The 17034-nt window shown below is 42.1% G+C and overlaps 1 protein-coding gene across 3 annotated transcripts in view; it reads right to left on the bottom strand.

The window, feature by feature from the left end:
* The window catches only part of GSG1L (GSG1 like), a 57456-nt gene extending 40639 nt beyond the window's left edge, over positions 1-16817 (bottom strand). For 2 of the 3 annotated variants that reach the window (XM_042864489.1, XM_042864491.1), the window contains exon 1: positions 16406-16706. In XM_042864489.1, the coding sequence (XP_042720423.1) occupies positions 16406-16706 (301 nt within the window). Of the gene's footprint in view, positions 1-16405; positions 16707-16801 lie in introns of those variants that run through there. The other variant, XM_042864490.1, reaches the window with a different exon arrangement.
* Between the last annotated feature and the right edge of the window lie 217 nt (positions 16818-17034).

Here is a 17034-nt window from a genome sequence, read left to right as displayed (position 1 = left end):
GTACGAATCCTTGTTCACCACAGGGGAGTCAGACTAAGATGGCCATCAGAGGTCGCTTCCAACTCTAAGGATTCCATGATTCCATGATCACTATATAATGTTAATCCTTTTGATGTCTTTGGTAGGATTGAGATAAAAGAAAACATTCATAACAGATTGCTAATATTACTTTTTATTTGCTACATATGCTACAAAGTGCTGTGTATGTAATCTATGTATAAGTTGCTATAAAAGTTGCACTTGGTATTGAAACGAACGTTTCTGTAACCCCATGTCTGAGCAAAGGACTTGTCCTCTGTGAATTCAGGCATTACGAGGACATTTTAGAAAAGAAAACAAGTTATCAAAGCATCATCTCTATTTCCAAAAGAGGTCCCTATCTGAGCAGAGGGAATGTCAGGTGAACAAATGTTGCTGTGAGACAGACTGAAAGATACTTGGTGGTGTATGCAGAAACAACGGCATCTCAGAAGCTCTGTGTTGACAGGACCTTGCTGGTCTCTTTTCGGCCTTGTGCTCAGAGTAGGGCTATTGCTGGGGCCTGATCAGGTCACCTGTGACTTTACCAAGTCTTGTGATACCTGATGGATGGTGATGCCCTTTCTGTAGTGCCTCCCAAGGCTGCACCTGCTTCTGGAGAAGTGCTTCTGACTAGAAATTCTGTAGCTGCTCTTTGTAGCCATTCTTCCTATATTTGTAGGGACATGAGCAAGGCCAGCCACCTTTTTTTCACATGCGGTTTTCTTAGGGACCTGATCAAGAAATTCAGGCGAGCAGGTGGGCTATAAAAGATACTGTGCTGTAAGTAGGAATCATTCTCAGCCAGATTGCATTATAAGGCATGACGTCTGTCAGGAATGCACTGATATCAAGTTAATATAAGGAGAGTGACCTTTAGATTTGAATTTGATATAAGCAGATTAAGCTGGATTTTTCATTTTAGCCATATGGATCTGCATTTTTTGTTTGTTTTCAGACATAATCTATTAATTTTATCTCACTTATCTTAACCTCACTTCTCAGAGTCATGTCTCCCCCATGGCTGCAGTGAACCTGAAGTCATATTACTGGAAACCTTTAAAAATTGCCTAATTCTTCCCCATGTTATCCCAAGAAAGCTAACAATGAATGGCATTTGCTATTAGAGAAATGACATCTGTCATTCTGAGAGCTGGAGATGCACAGTGCCTCTCGGATACATGGTAAAGTACTGACAAAGCCATTCCAGTTCATCTGGGTCCTGATGAAGCTAGTGGTTTCATCGTGTTTGGCTCTAGATGCTTTGTCCAGAGGACAAATGTAGAGAGGGTGATCACATGCTGCTTAGAAGAATGTGCATCCCCATACCTTCCCTTTAATCAGCTTGCCCAGTGTTGTCTCTCCCAGGAAAGCTCTCTGTGACAAGGCCTCCAGCTTAAATAACAAGGACAGAAAATGCTGGAGTGACCAGAAAAAGGCCTTTTGGGGCCATGATGCAAAGACTGGTTGCAGACTGGGGACCGAGGAAAAGAAAAGCATGGAGGGTGAGATCACCTTCAACTGCTGATTTCCAGATTGTGATGGCCTTAGTGCTAAAGGTTCTGCTCAGAACTACGTAAAAAGTTCTTGATGAAGGACTCTTCCCTCTGTTGTTTCTGCCCCTGGACATTGCAGTTTCTTCCTCAGTTTTCAGAGGTAACCAATGTTGACATTTATAGACCGTGTTTGTATTTGGACATGCAGACATGCATCTCTCTGAGAACTGAAGATGTCAGCAGTGTTTTTGCTGCTCCTCTTAGGATTTATTCTAAGTTATTTTTGGATATCTTGTATAACCGATCTCTTAAGCCCTCTTAAGTTTAATTTTAGACTTTGCAGAGTTTATCCTGCTGTGCCGCCCTTTTCCAGATGCATCGTCACCTAATAACTAGGTCCTGCAGAGTCTTTGGAGAATACAGAAAAGGCTGTCATTTCGTGCTGCAACAAGAACAGTGTCTAAGGTTCCTTCCCTTGATAGTCCTCACCCACTTGTCTCACTGATTCTAACAGAGGAGAAAGCCAAGGAGTGGTCTCTCCTGTACATAACTCTCTTGCATAGACAGAGGAGGTACAACCTGGCTTCAACACTGCTGCACGGTGTGCAGAGCTCTCTGGAGCTCAGCAGCATCAGGGAGTTGCTGCAGGTTGAGGAGAAAGGACTGACTACCCAAACATCAACAGGAGGAAACTACATGGTGCCAACTCCTTCTAGGGCTTCCCAAGGATGAGGCAGAAATCTGTGACACCATCTGTGCAAACCGTGGCAAATGCATTCCATCCTAAGCATGTTGGCTGTGCACAGGCTCACTTGTGTCTCACTGGACTTCCTTAGAAGGTCATAGTGACCTACAGGTCTAGGTACCAGCGACTGAAAACACTGAAATTTGTGTTTTTTTCTCCAGTTAATATTACTTAATTGTGCAGATCTGCATGTATTTGTAATTTAGTATGGATCTTCAGACTGAACCAGCCAGAGACTAGAAGGCATATCTGGAAATACTCATGGTCTGAGCTATTGCCTGGGTCTTGGTATGGACAGCAGACCTAGAGCCCATGATAGTATCTGAGACCAATGGTGTGATATTGTGCATCTACAGAGAGAAGAAGTGGGCAGTTTATCACTAGTGACCTTGACACTTACTCAGATGGAGAGGAAGAGGAGCTGGTGGGGTGCTGCTGGTGTCTCTTTGGGTGCTGCTACAGGCACAGCTCCCTACATTGATCCGTGTGGCCAACAGGTAAGTTTAACAGAGGCATCTGTGTGCATGTACACGACTGTGTGCGCCTGCATCTTGAGTACGTGCTCAGGCTGAACTGGGAAGCAGCACACAGGCAAGAGAGGAGAAATCCCCTGGGTCTTAAAGTCCCTTGGGCTCAGCTTCTGTTCCCAAGAGCACACACAGCATTTTCTCACACAGGCTCATCGGAACTTTTCCCATTTCACGGCTCTATAGCTGTGCAAGCACCCGTAGCACAGAAGTCAAATGACTGCCAGCTCCTCAGTGGTTTCTACTGTGGAAAGCTTGGCTTTGGGCTCCTGTTCTGAGGAAACGGTGTATGGTAAGAAGTGCTGGACTCAGGGAATGAGGGAGAGTTGTGGCAGCATTCTATGATCTCTGTCTAACTTGCAGGGTGAGGGCCATGATCTTTCCACTGTTCTTTGCCTTCTCCTGCTCCTAATGCAGTCAGAATTCCTGAGTTTCCAGCAAATAATTGTCATCAAGATTTTCTCCTGTCTGAGAAATCAAATCACTTCAGAAAAAAGGGAAAGTGGCCATTCCAAATCCAAAAAATTCAACCCTGACAGAGAATTCAGAAAAACAAGGCCCTACAGAGCTATCAGGAATGCATCATATATCAGCTTCATGGCAGTGAGCTGCTTTTCCCTTAGTGCTGTGCACATCTTGTTACTGGCATAGTGCAACAGCTCAGGTTGAGATCCTTTTGTGGGGAAGTTGTAGACACTAGAAAGCGAGTGCACAGCTACATAAAACAGCTGGAGATGCAGCTGTGCACATAGATTGCATCTAAACTATAGCATACAGATGTACTTTTTCTTCTGTGAGTTCTCTAAAATGTATGGTTTGTTCATTCCTTTCCCAGTCCACAGATGGAGAATTCAGATTTCTCCCCTCCCCCTGGAACATTTTCAATCGCTGTCTTCAGGACAACACAACAGTGGCTGAGCTGGTCCAGAATACACCTCAGAATATAAACTGGTTTGGGCTAGAAATCAGGAAGAGGGCAGAAAACGCACAAAAAATGCAAAGGCTTTAAGACAACATGCTAATGGGAATAACACACCTGCTGCAATAGCAAGGACCAGGAGCTGCTGTCATGTTTATTGGTCCTGTGTTCCTTCTTTAGAGGCTAGTGCTAAATGTCTCATTAACAATTAAGGCAAGAAAATAAGAGGTAACTTTAAGAAAAATGTAGTAGTTCTGAGTGAAAGGAGGAGCTCCATTGTAACTCTGTTTTTCATCTTGGGGGGGAAAAAGAAGAAAGAAAAAGCTATCAGTGTTCACTTACCCTGCATAAAATTTCATGAATTCAGAAGGACAGTTCTGTTATATGATTAAATTTCATTTAAACAGCATTCCCTTTCAGAAACACACTGTCTCCCAGCCTATGAAAGACATGGTCCCTTTTTTCCCCAATGCACCCTAGCAGGTCTTTGTCTCTCCAACTATGTCTGGAGCCATGTGATTCTAATGAGATTCCATGTCATCTACAGAAAGTAAAATCATTGTGTGTATCTGAAAAAATTATATAACCCTCCAGGGGTCTGAAGGAGTGGATGAGGATGGAATCACCACTTCCATGAATTAAAATACTACATGAGGAAAAATATAGGTTAATGAGCTCGTGCAAACTGAGTTTATCAGGTTAATTAACAAGTGAAACATTCCACTTTTGATTAAACTTATCCCAGACAAGGCACTTCACTGATTTTTTTCCCCTAATGAAAATAAAACCTTAATCTCCAAACAAAACCAACTGTTGAAAGTGTTGATTTCGCTGGAACAATATTTTCTGCTGGAAAACAAACCAGTTTTTACAGAGTTGCACTCAAATATGTATGCTATGCAAATAACTGTTTTCTATCACTCCAACAGCTTTCATTTATAGCTGCTGCCCATCAACATTTCTCTTGCTTCCAAGTAAAGTAAGAGTTTGCTCCAATTCTCATTTCTCTCTGTTTCTTTCAGTGGACTCAAACTCTTAAACCTCTCTACATTTTAAAGCAGAAGGCCACTTCTTTAAGCTTTCTGCTTTTTTTCATTTCAGTCATGCATTTTTTCCTCAATTCACATACTTAAAATGAAATGCTAATAGTCTTATCGGAGAGGGGATGTGCACACTGCAAAGTTTCCCTTTTGCTTCCTCGGAGCAGCAGATAGCTGTGGAGGGGCACTGGGTGCAGGCAGAGAGGGGAACGTGCAGCGTGCTGTGCTAAGTCAGACTGTGTGCCATGGCAACTGTGTTCTCTGCACCAAAACTCTGACTGGTGAGAAAATCCTTCGCAGTCACTGGAAGCAAACTTCTTCACACTCACTAATTGTCTAATTGAAACACACAAAGACACAAGACTCATCTGACTATCTTTGTAAGGCCCAATGGGTTGACAGGCCCTTTGAGTACGCACATGTAGATGGGCATACATTTGAGGAGATGGAGAACAGAATTGAGAGAACAATGGTGCTGAGAGAGGCTTTCAGTGACTCCGATGTCAAATTAGATCAGATGGAAAATGTGAAATCGGGCACAGTTTTGATTAAGCACTTCAAATAATGGAATGGAAAGATGAGAATTTGTACCTGTCCATTGCAGAGGTGACAGCTTTGACCCACTGTGCTTACTTTGTGGTCAGCTTTGTAGTCAGAAACACTGCTCTTTGCTTGAAGCCTTACCGGCTCTACAAAACTCATCTCTTTCCAGATGCCAAGGTGCCATTCCAGACAGCTGATGGGAAGGCAGAGTTGTTTCTGCCACTTTGTCCATTCCCATTTGCTGTCATTTGTGACTAAGTGCTGTAAAAAGAAGAGTCATCTTGCTAATGTAAATATGCCAAACATGCTAGTTATCACGGGGTCCATTATTTGTGGGACTATCAGGTTTCCAAGAAACCATGAAAGACCAGAAATAATGCTTCTGACAGAGTATGTAGTTGATATATACCTCGCTGTATATATATGCATGATGTCTTCTACAGTTTCTCATGTGACTGCATTAGCAGTTCCCTTCAGGCTGGTGATTAGCAAAGATCAAAGGAGTATCTTCCACTCTTTCTAATTAGTAGCTGTGGGTCAGCATGGATCCTCTTTTAACCATGCCAGCACTTCTCTCCAGATAGCGCCCAACCAGAGTATTCGTATTGGATCTGTGCCCTAGCTGCAGAAATACATAAGCATAGCAAGCAGAGATGAAAGTCTCTGAGAGCAAAGAAAGAAACTCTTTTTCACGGTTCGGATTACTCCAGAAAATGAAAACATCAAAAGCTAATGTGCGCTAAAAATGGAGGAAAGGACAAATTCAGAGCAGAGCATTACTACAATGGCATGGCATGTTCCTGTGAACGTGAGTCACTGAAAAGAACCAAAGAAGATCCTAATTTGGAAGGGACCCATGCTTGGTGATTGCCCAGCCCTCACTTTTGTCAAGATCTCTCTACAAGGCCTCTCTATCCTTGAGGGAGTCATGTTCTCCTTCTTGAACTTGGCATATGCTTGAGTCCTGCATCTAGACACCATCTGCAGATCAAGCCTTTCTTTGACAGATTAATTATTTGATACTGTAGGGAGAGTTGTGATTTAAAAGGCTTAAAATACATCACTCTTTTGGTTAACTTGCTTTCTAAATTTCTGAAATATCTACTAAAAGCATAGGAACCAAAGAGGGGTTACACATCTCCTGTTTACGCCATCAGCAAAATGGACTTAGTGTCTTTTTCTAGTTGGATCTACAGAAAGAGAAGATGTTTCTGATCCATGTGGCTCAATTTTAATTTTTTGTCTGTTTTTCATCCAGAGAAGCAGGTTGAGTCCTCAGGCTCTCCTTCTCCTGATCCTCCAACACAGGATCCAGAAACAGCGTGTGATGCTACTCTAGCATGGGTACTTAATCCGTTTGGGCTCACTGAAAGATCTTCCTCAGTTGCTGAATTTCCAGCAGAGGAAGAAGCATTTGCTGCTCACAGAAAAGTGCATCAATTGCTGCACACATAAACCAGATCTCATAATTCTGGTGAGGGAGATGGAGGTTCTAGTAAGATAAGCCTTGGCAATAGAGGAGATAAGGATGATGGTAAATGTTCTGATCTTCGTTTCTTTTTCTGGTTGATTCCAGGTATTTTAGAAGCAGCATTACTGAGTAGTAGAAACGTAGGCAAGCTAATTTGGGTTTATATCTGAGTTTGAACCCATGCAATGGGAAGGTAAATAGATCAGGAGATGATGAGTCTATTTATTTCAATATATTTGCAACATTGTCTTGTTTTAGTTAACCTACGCTGCAGGGTTAACCTGACTGATAGACATTTTTGTCTTCATCAATTAAGAGTCTTACAGCATGGTACTGTCTTTCAGTCTCAAATATACAGCAACTAACCCATCTCTTTTTCTTTTGAGTTGAGAGGTCATAGATAGATAGTTCTTGAAAGATGTTTGACTAATAAGCCTTCTCCGTTCTCAGGTCTTTTTATTTATTTATCTATTCAATGGTTCTGCAAATAAAATGTTTGAATAAGAAACCTTTCCAGTTTTCATGCTCTTTTAGTCATTCATTCATTTATTTAATGGTGAAATCTCAGATTGATTCTGCATTTTGTCTCTCAAGAGGAAGTAGAAGCAACGGTTCTTACATCAATCTCATGGTTTTCTGTAAGAATCAAGCTCTAGCTTCTTAGCTGTAGAGATATATGAATAATCAGTAAGAATAACAAAAGACTTTCCATTTCAAATTTTAGCTTGAAACACATGCAAGTGCCTGTAGGTGAAGAGGTTGCTGGAGGAGTGGGAACCTTGCATTTTACATCAACCTGTACTACTTCTTTACAGTTAACACTCTGACAGTATTTCTTTCCTAGCTTGCCCGTCTCTCTGCTCTGATCTGCTTAGCTGGTGTGATTCAAGCTGCTTGCTTCAAAGCGAACTCCAGAAACTTTTCCCAGCTTCCCAACCCTTGTTTTTTGGGTTGAGGCATCCTGAGTTTCTAAGCAGGCACACTTGATTCAGAGCATGGAAACAGACAACCTTAAACTTCCAGCCATGGATGTTTAAACAAAGAGAAGAACAGTAAAACTGTTCTTACTGCAAATAAATAAATAAATTCCAGTGTTTGAAATAAGGTGGAAAAAATGTATTTATTTTTGTGAACCTTATTCCCAAGATTGAACTCTGCAACAAAGTCTCACTTTTCTTTGGTCTGGTCAGATAATACAGTCTGAATGACAGTATGATATGGTGTTTTTGTCTCGAAATCTCATGAATCTGAACGTTGTGGAGTGAACTTGATTCCCAGCGAACATGGCTCATATCCTTCCCTCCCCCTATCCCATGAGGCAGCCAAGTCCAAGGTGGAACAGCATAAAGCAAATTTGTGTTTGACTGTGACTGTTCATACACGCCTTGTCATTCCATAGTAATAACATCTGCTTCTCATTATTTACTACCATCTGTAGTCTTAAAGTCATTGGCAAGTTAGATCAGTGAAGATTTATATTACCATTTAGATTACCAACAAGAATACTGAATAACATTACAGAAAAGCATGATTAACAGAGGATCATGCTAGAAGTGACCCTACTCCCTGATAATCCCTTATTTTGAGATCTGTCAGGTAAGTCAATTTTTAATTTTATCTATTTTAGCTCTGCTAATTCCACGTAAAGGAAAACTTAAAATCAGGAATAAGTATGGTGTAATATGAATCCAGGAGGATAGTCTGATGATTGATATTCCATCCTATCTGTAGTCCTGACTGCATCTGATCATATTTTGCAGTAAGTGGCGCTGAAGTAACAGTCTCAATAATCCATCGGATGATCAATTTCATCCCTTTGCAATACAGGACCTATGTGTTCTACTTCTTCGAAGTTCCTTCCACCTACAAGCAACCAGGAAAGCCCTTTAGACAGCTTCTTCAAGACTGCTGGGTTAAGTGGCTGAGGATGGACTCATCCAAAGAGAAAGCGGTGTAGTTTTGTAGTTTTTGTTTGTGAGATGGAGAAATTTGGCAAGGAAGGAGTGATGCCTCGCCTTGTCCCTTTGCTCTGTTATCAGTCTCAGTCCCACCATCCCAGTCTCATCTTTATATTCGCAATTTATGATGCATGTTCATACAGCTATCCTGTGTCTAGCAGGATCAGGAGGACCTCAAATCCAGAATTCCCAGTGCATCACGGACACAAAACATCCCCATTCCTCTACAGAGCCCTGAAGGTCTTTAATAAACCAATGACCACAGAAATTACAGCTGTCATGTACCACAGGAGAAGAAGAACAAGAATTGCTGCGAGGACTCCTGTTACACTGGTTAAATTCCTATCGCCAGGACTATCCTATCTTACAAGCAAAACCTCAGGATTTGTTATGAGGAATCACACTTGCTTTCCTGAAATGGACCTTTCCCCTTGTTCTAAAAGAAGGCAAAAATCCATTACCATCCTTGTTATCTAACCTGGAGGAGGTTTCTCTTCTGATCACAAATTAGATCATCAATTTAATGTTCAGTGCATGAACAGACATACCAATTAGATTCTGAGAAGCTGTAATAATGTGGAGAGCAGCAAAGCACCCTTGCACAGTCTCCATCTGTAGCCAATTTCTGATGCTTTAGAGAAGGCATAAAACCCTTCAGAAAATACGACGTGCATCAAGCCAGCAGCTATTTTTTCTTGGCTCCTATCAATGACCACTGGAAACCCTGAAGCATGGATTCTATGTAATTTAATACAATATAAACATGGTGTGACAAAAGGCAGTCAGACCAAGATGGCTTCTTTCAGACCTCCTCAAGATACCAACAAATCAGTTATGCAGGATTCAGTCCAAGCTTCCTCGTGCCAGAAACATTGCTCTTTTGTCATGCGGCTCATTCTGCGAATTTGAAACTATCAGTATTTCAGTCATTTCCTTTGCTCACACTGCCCTCTGTGGCGGTGAATTCCAGGCACTCACTTTCTGAGAACCCCTCCTTTTGTCTTCATTTTCCTTCTCAGTGATAAGTAACTTAAATAATGTTCTTTATTTGAATATATATGTATGTGTGTGTGTGTGTATGGTACTATTGTAGCCCCTCTTGATGTTTGATCTGTTCTACTTTTTTCTTTTCTTTTCTTGTCTTGAAGGAAATTCTCTCCTCCTCAACTACCTTAGGAATCCCAGTGCATCTATTTTGCCCTCCCTTTTTCTTACCCTATCTATTCATGATGGTGCTAACTAAATGCACAGTGGTGCTGATTCATCCACAGAATAACACTTTTCCTTTCTATTGCAGCACTCTGGCAGCTGGCAGTCACCTCACAAATGCTGGCCCACATCTTGTTTCTTATCTTTTGCCTACCACTGAGTACTTGTGACCTCACAGAATTGCTTTTATTATTATGCTTTTAAATTTATTTATTTCAGTAGTATTCTTACTGCTCTGTGATGTCAGCTCACGTTTTCACTTATGGAGATAAATCTTTACTGTGTAACAGCAATATTTCCATTTCCAGCATACATAAGGAGTGCATTCAAAGTAAGATTCTTCTCTTCAAATTAAGATTCCCGTGTTAGAATGCCAACTCCATGGACAGATTCCTTTTCTGGCCAACGAGGGGAACAGGTCGTCACAGGGCTTTGTTCATTCCACTCCAGGAAGACTGTAACCTCCCCTCAAAGTATTCATTACTCTCTACTGACTGTAATGATGATGTTGATCAGTAGAGGCACATACATCTGCTTTCTCAATGTCCACTGGTTTGTTGTGGGTTTTGCGTTGGTTTTGATTTCTTTTTTTTTAATTTTAATTTTATTTAAAGAAACTGGATAATGTTAATTGTGTCTCTGGTTCTCTTTTTGTAGATTGCTAATCTCAGCTATAATCAAATCAGTCCCAAGACCAAACCTGAGGACTGCTGGATATATCTGATCTCCACTGCGTTCTTTACTCTTTTTATATTAATTGCCTTAGTCTCATTGTAAGACTGTTCTTTAATCAGCTTGCAGCCTCTCCATTTATCCCAATAATAATAAATAATGTAATGTAAAATCTGCACCAGTTTCCAGCAAAATTTCTACCTACTTCATTATCTTTGTATCATCATAAATAACTGATATTTAGGGAAGACGTGTGTATGCAGTAGAGTGATTCTGCTCCTGTGATATCAGTACTGCATCATTAGTCTGGGGACTTCCTGGTCAGAGGCTGCTCTCAAATCATTGCGTCAGTGATGGATATTTCCTTCCTGGATACATGCAGTCCTCAGTTTTCACCTTCACTTCATTCTATGGCACGGAACTCTTTAGGAGGAAATATTTCTATTTATCTGTTATGCCTCTTGTTCTTAAATTGTAGAAGAAGTCAACGATATTTTTTGTTTGAGCCCTGTCATTCCCCATCAATGTCATTGTCACAGTTCTCTGTGCTTTGTGCCTTTTTTCCAGTTCGAAGAGGCTCTGGCTCACTGTGGAAATATGTGGATACCTAGCAACCTGCTGTTACCATTCCCTCTGCAGCCTGCAGTTCTGTGAAGAATTTTCAGTGGGACATTCCATCAGATGCTTTGTGACAATACACAGAGACTTGGTCTAATGCATTACTCTTGTCTAGTTCTACCTTTGATAAAGCTCTACCTTTGATAGTATCCAGTTGTTGCCCTAAAACCTGTCCTAATGTTCCTGGGTCAAGCGGTCTCTATTATTTTTACCCATCTTCCTCTCTGAATACAGAAATGTGAAGATTCATGAAAGACTCTTGTTACCAAAACTGCATTTTCATGTGCCAATTATTTCAGCATTCTCGGATGGAAACTATCTATGCCCCCTGAGTTCAGTTCCTCTATCGCTGGAAATGATCTCTTTAATACAAAGCTAAACCTCCTCAATTTCTTTTACCCTCTCTTTCCTTGCTAAGCAATTTGTAACTAGCAATTTTTTATGTTCCAGTTGTGAATAAACCCACCAGGTTTCAGTTACATCAATTACATTACATTTTTCATAATGCAATAAGATTTCCCAATTCCTCTTGCTTGTTAATTATTTATTCCACAGGTGCTTCTGCCCTGTCCCTCTCCCTGGACAGCTGCCTATGGTGAGTCACATGTTCTTATTATCACGTTGTTGGAGGGAGAAGGGTGAAGCAGTGCTGTTTCTATACTTCCTACTGCAAAAATATATGTATAGTAATATAATGAACCTTTTGTCTTCATATGCTAGAGATTTATTCAATACTGCAGGATGCACCTCTCTAGCTCTCTGGCTCCTTCTGCAGATGTGCTTTTAGAGCTTATATTTGTGGTCCTTTGGTGCATCTTTGCATATCAGGTAAGTTCTACTCTCCCATGCTCCAGCCCTGGAGATGTTCAAGGCTAGGATGGATGGGGTCCCAGACAGCCTGATCTCATGTCTTATAGACATAAGCAACCCTATTCATGGCAGTGGGGTTAAAATTAGGTGATCCCAAGCCATTCAATGATTTACTCCTTGAAGAGTGCTAATGAATACGTGGTGGCACAGAGAATATAGAGATACCTTGCTTTCAAAATAGAATTCCAATAATGCAAAACGAGCCTAGATGTACAGTTTTCTTATTTCTCTGGCTTTTGTGGACAGTGGTGAGCAACACGAAAAAGCTCTTTTTTTTTTTTTATTGGAAGGGGCAGTACTCTTAAAGTGCATCTATACAAGAGCTGCTTTTCTCTCTGAAATGCAGATCTGATTACCAATACTGCCTGCTCATTAGCCACTTAAACAAGACCCGAGTTATGGTTTGTTTCTATTAAAATCAAATAAATGCTTTAATGTGCAAAAATGGCTGAGATTTTATCACTGCCCAGTTCTGCAAAAGACAAGGTAGGCTGCCTTACCTACTTCATGTGTTGATTGTTTTTTTAATATTATATTCTTGAGTCAGAAAATCCACCGATCAGTTTACTGCTGGATCTTTTCCATCCGTGATGCTGTTAGCATATCACTAGTTAAGTATCTTGTGATATATCCAGCAGTGGACCAAACACAGACTTAGCAGGTATGAAATAAGATATGCATGCAAGGTCATACTCAAAAAGAGACAAAATGATAGGCAGCTCTGCTCTGAGTCACCTGGCTATAGCCAAGAAATTCACAACCTGGAACAAGGCAGCAAGCACTTTGTGCTGTGCCTAAGTGCAGAACAGGACTTGTGACCAGCATGAGCTACAGAGCTCATAAAGTACGCTTTAGATTCATGCTCTCTGGGAAGTGAGATGTATTGCTCTTATGGTTGGTACCTTCACCTGTTTGGTATCCAAAGCATTGAAACTACTCTGGAAAAGAGAGCCTCCATCCTCTTTCAAGCAGGTTGGAATTCAGCGTACCTTTGAGTCAGAAGCTGTGCTAACTAGTTACAGGATTCAACTACAGAAGGAATGTATATGCTCAAGTGCCTCTTTTCCCAGAGGGAATTCAAAATTTTATTTCTCAGATGCAAAATATTTTTCAGATTCTTTAGCAGACCTAGGCACGCTGGATAAAAATAAACTTCAGGTGCACCAAATATTTCAGAAATAATCACGACATTCAACATCTGTTAGAGATGTTAGTGAAATCTTGGAACAAGAGGAGGGCTCACTTTGCTGGTCTCCATACAGTGCATGGTGTGTCTTTGCACCCCTACACCTGAGATTTCAGCAGATGTTTCAAATAAGCAGTGGAAAGAAACTCAAAACATTTTTGTTTTGACAGCATCACGACAACACAGACAATTAACAATTACTGGCACTGCCGGTGAGATTCGTTCAGACATCTGCAGTGAGTGTTGAGGGAAAGGTCAGGAACTGTAGGAATGGGGCTCCCTGTTGTCTGTGGCCATATGTACTGGTCATACGTACTATATGCTGACTAGTGTAAAGTTATGGAGTGGTTACTGAAAGGACTCTGCCTAGATGATGGCTGTTGATGACATCAGGTATGGGCCAAAAGAAGACTGTTAAGCAAACGCTATGTTTATGAGAATGTCCTGTATGGGTTCTTTAGAACAGTGCTTTGTGTATGGAGTATGTGGTACTGAGACCCAGGGCAAGGGGTCTCCAAAACACTGGATAACATTGGTAGCAGCACAGTAGGTTTACAAGAACTGTTAGGAACAGCACTTTGGCTAACTGAAATGGCTGAATGCTGGTAATTGTGCATTCAGTATGCGGATTGTGTGAGAATCCTGGACATCTTGCCATTCAGAAAGACCCATGATTGGATGGAGAACTGAGTGGAGATGAACTTTCTGATGTTCAACACAGGCAAGTACAGAATCCTACACCTGGGGAGGAATAACCTCGTGCGTTAGTATAGGTTAGGGGCTGAGAAAGTTCTGCTGGAGAGGAGCTCTGCAGAGAAGGACTTGGGTTTACTGGTGGACAGCAGGTTGACCATGAGTCAACAGTGTGCTCTTGTGTCCAAGAAGGCCAATGATATCCTAGGGTGTGTTAAAAAGAGCGTGGCCAGCAGATCAAGGGAGGTGATCCTCCCCCTCTACTCTGCCCCGGTGAGGCCATATTGGAGCACTGTGTCCTAGGTTCTTCAGTTCAAGAAAGTCAGGGATCTTTCAGAGAGAGTCCAGCAGAGGACCTCAAAGATGATTAGGGGCTGATAAATTTCCTATACGGTCATTTTCAGTATTGTATTTGTTGAGCTTTAAGAAAAGTATGCGGTGCCTTTTAGGTACTGGTTTTGATGGATTTAATACTCTACTTTCTGTATGCTAAGTGGTATATTCTTGGCATTCTCCTGGCATCCTAGGGTGTTTATTAATGACATGGTGACCATATGACTTGCAATACTTAGATAATTGTGGTCAATAAATGTACTGTAAGCAGTGCAATCAGCCTATGAATTGCAGATGCATTGAGCAGAGGGGCTGCATGTATAAGCAATGACCACAGGCCAAGACCATGTGCTCACAAACCACTAAGTCTGGATGAAGACCTTTCATGTGTTGACACTCTCATGAGCCAAATTCCGATCTGTGTTCATTACACCATTCCTGTCCTTATCAGAAAATTTATTGTAAAACCCAAACAAAGCAACTGTCTGTCTGAGCCAGTATAACCTTATACCTGGTGGGATTCTAAAGGTTGGCTGCTCCTTATCTGCTAATTGAAAAGTTCTTTTCACCAAGTTAGTGTTCTAAGATAAAACACATATGATGAGGCTGCTATGGTGACATGCTGGAGAGGAGTAACAACCCTCTCTCCTGCTTTCACCACAACTTTCTAAAGCTGGCTTTCAGCCACCTCCTGAAAACACTACAGCATGGCTTTGTTTACTCAGCACAGAACTGATCACCATATTTCTCTTTGATAATTCAGGTTTCAGATTACAGCCACACAGTCACAAGTTATGCTAAACATAAAGCTTGGCTTGGAAAGCTTGCAATATCTGCAAGGAATCTTCAGGCACATTTATGCCAATCCCAAATAAGATGCTTATAGTGTTGGAGGGCCTTAAACTACTCACTTAGGCTGCTGTGGCCTGAGTTTATTTCCAAATCAATAAGAAAAGTATTCCTTTTTCTACTTCCCCCCCCTCTAATGTCAGGAGTGTTACTTTGGTGCATGGGGCCACTTGTTGTCATTCTGAAGGCTAGAGTTCATCAGCTTCTCTTTTCTTACATCAAATTGAGTTGTAATGACCAACTTGAAGCACCATCCCCCAAATTACCAGTGAGTGTGCACCCCACCTAGGGATGGACTATGAGCTGTTCACTAAGTTTGCCCCACTTTATAGCACATGCACACAGGGTAGTTAAACAAATTCTGTGAACTTCTCCCTACCAGGGGGGTGGTGTCCTAGGAGACACAACACATAGGATGATCAGCTGTCCTCCTCTGCCCACAGTGCTGAGCAGCCCTTGATTCACTCGTTGGCAATGGCAGGACAGCTCTTTCACATCCGAGTTGGGATGTGAGCTCTGTTTGACAACTCTGGAAGCAGGAGTGCCTTCCATCCATCCTCCGTTGTTTTATTTGTTGGTAAATTCCAGGGTACAGAAGGAAATGAATTCACTGATAAACTGAAGTGGTCTTCTCTAGTGGTCCTCAGTAAGTAAATGGCTGAGCAGGGAACAGAAATGAGCTTTCCTGTGCTCAGTTCTGCCCTTTAACTACCTTTTTTCTACTCCAGTATATACCATGTATAATCTGGCCACCAGAAAGCATTTGAGTGCTCATTTACTTAGAAAAGAGGAACTCTAGGCTACAGCCTGATAAAAATCGTGAGCGCTGCGCTTTTCCCGTCATTCACACCACTGCCCTTTGGGTTATTTAGGGGGCAATCGCAATCCGACAGGGTAAATGTCAGAATCTCCATAACAACTAACAGCCAGTGCCTTTTGTGCGCTGCATGGAGCAGCTCTGGGAGGCGAAGCGCCGAGCAGTGCCCAGCTGCAGTGCCCGCTGAGGGGTAGCACACACCGCTTAGCCGGGGTTCGGCTGCCTTCAGAGCACAGACCCTGCATCAGCCAGCAGGTAAACAAGCAAATTTCTGCTCTCCTTGGGAACAGGTTGTGTTTCAACGAACAACTGTTAAAATTCTGCCTCTCTCTGCAGGGCAAATCCGCGTTAGCTACAGCACAGAACAGCCTGTCTGTGTGTTCATTACGCTGAGCCAAACACAAAACAACACAAGCTGGAAGGAAGTTGTTTTACACTTACCAGCAGCATTGATATTTTCCTCACAGGAGTACCAGATCCCAGTGTGGAAATACCTGAAAAGGAAGCGGTCATCTCCCGTCTCCCAGCTGTAATGAACCACATTCTGGTTTGTCTCATTGGCAGTCTCATTCCCACTGTAGTTGAGGCAGTTTGTCTTCTTCTCTTTCCCACAGCTCGGCTTGGGGACCCTCTGCGTGCCCTCACACCAGTGGGTCGTGATAAAAGCTGTTGTAGAGAAGAGGAGAGCCATCAGATTCAGACTCACTGCTAGCAGGGCTCTGCATCTTCGATTTGTCTTCATGGTAAATCCGCCCTCCCTCCCCCTCCTGCTGAGAGAAGAAGTCAAAGGTTTTTGTTTTATTTGGGGGGCGGGGGTGGTGTTTCAAAGCCTCTCACGATTCAGAATCCAGTTTTCCAGGCACCAAAACTCTCAGCTTCTTCCAATCTGCTGTTGTAGCAGTGAAGGAAACGCTGCAGCCAGACTCCCATTCTTCTCTTCACTTGAAATCCTGCCTTTGTATGTTAAAGAAGCAGCTGCAGGCGCGGGAGTGCGGCCGTCCTCTTGCAGGCGGTGAGCGGATCAGAGAGGGTCTGTCTCACCAAGAGCACCAAGAGCAAGTCAACATCTG

The sequence above is a fragment of the Lagopus leucura genome, unplaced genomic scaffold (genome assembly GCF_019238085.1).
Source record: "Lagopus leucura isolate 7727_CA_CO unplaced genomic scaffold, USGS_WTPT01 Super-Scaffold_760, whole genome shotgun sequence".
NCBI classification, from domain to species: Eukaryota; Metazoa; Chordata; class Aves; order Galliformes; family Phasianidae; genus Lagopus; species Lagopus leucura.
Note: the sequence above shows the minus strand (reverse complement) of the source record. Positions and strands in the feature narration are given on the sequence as shown.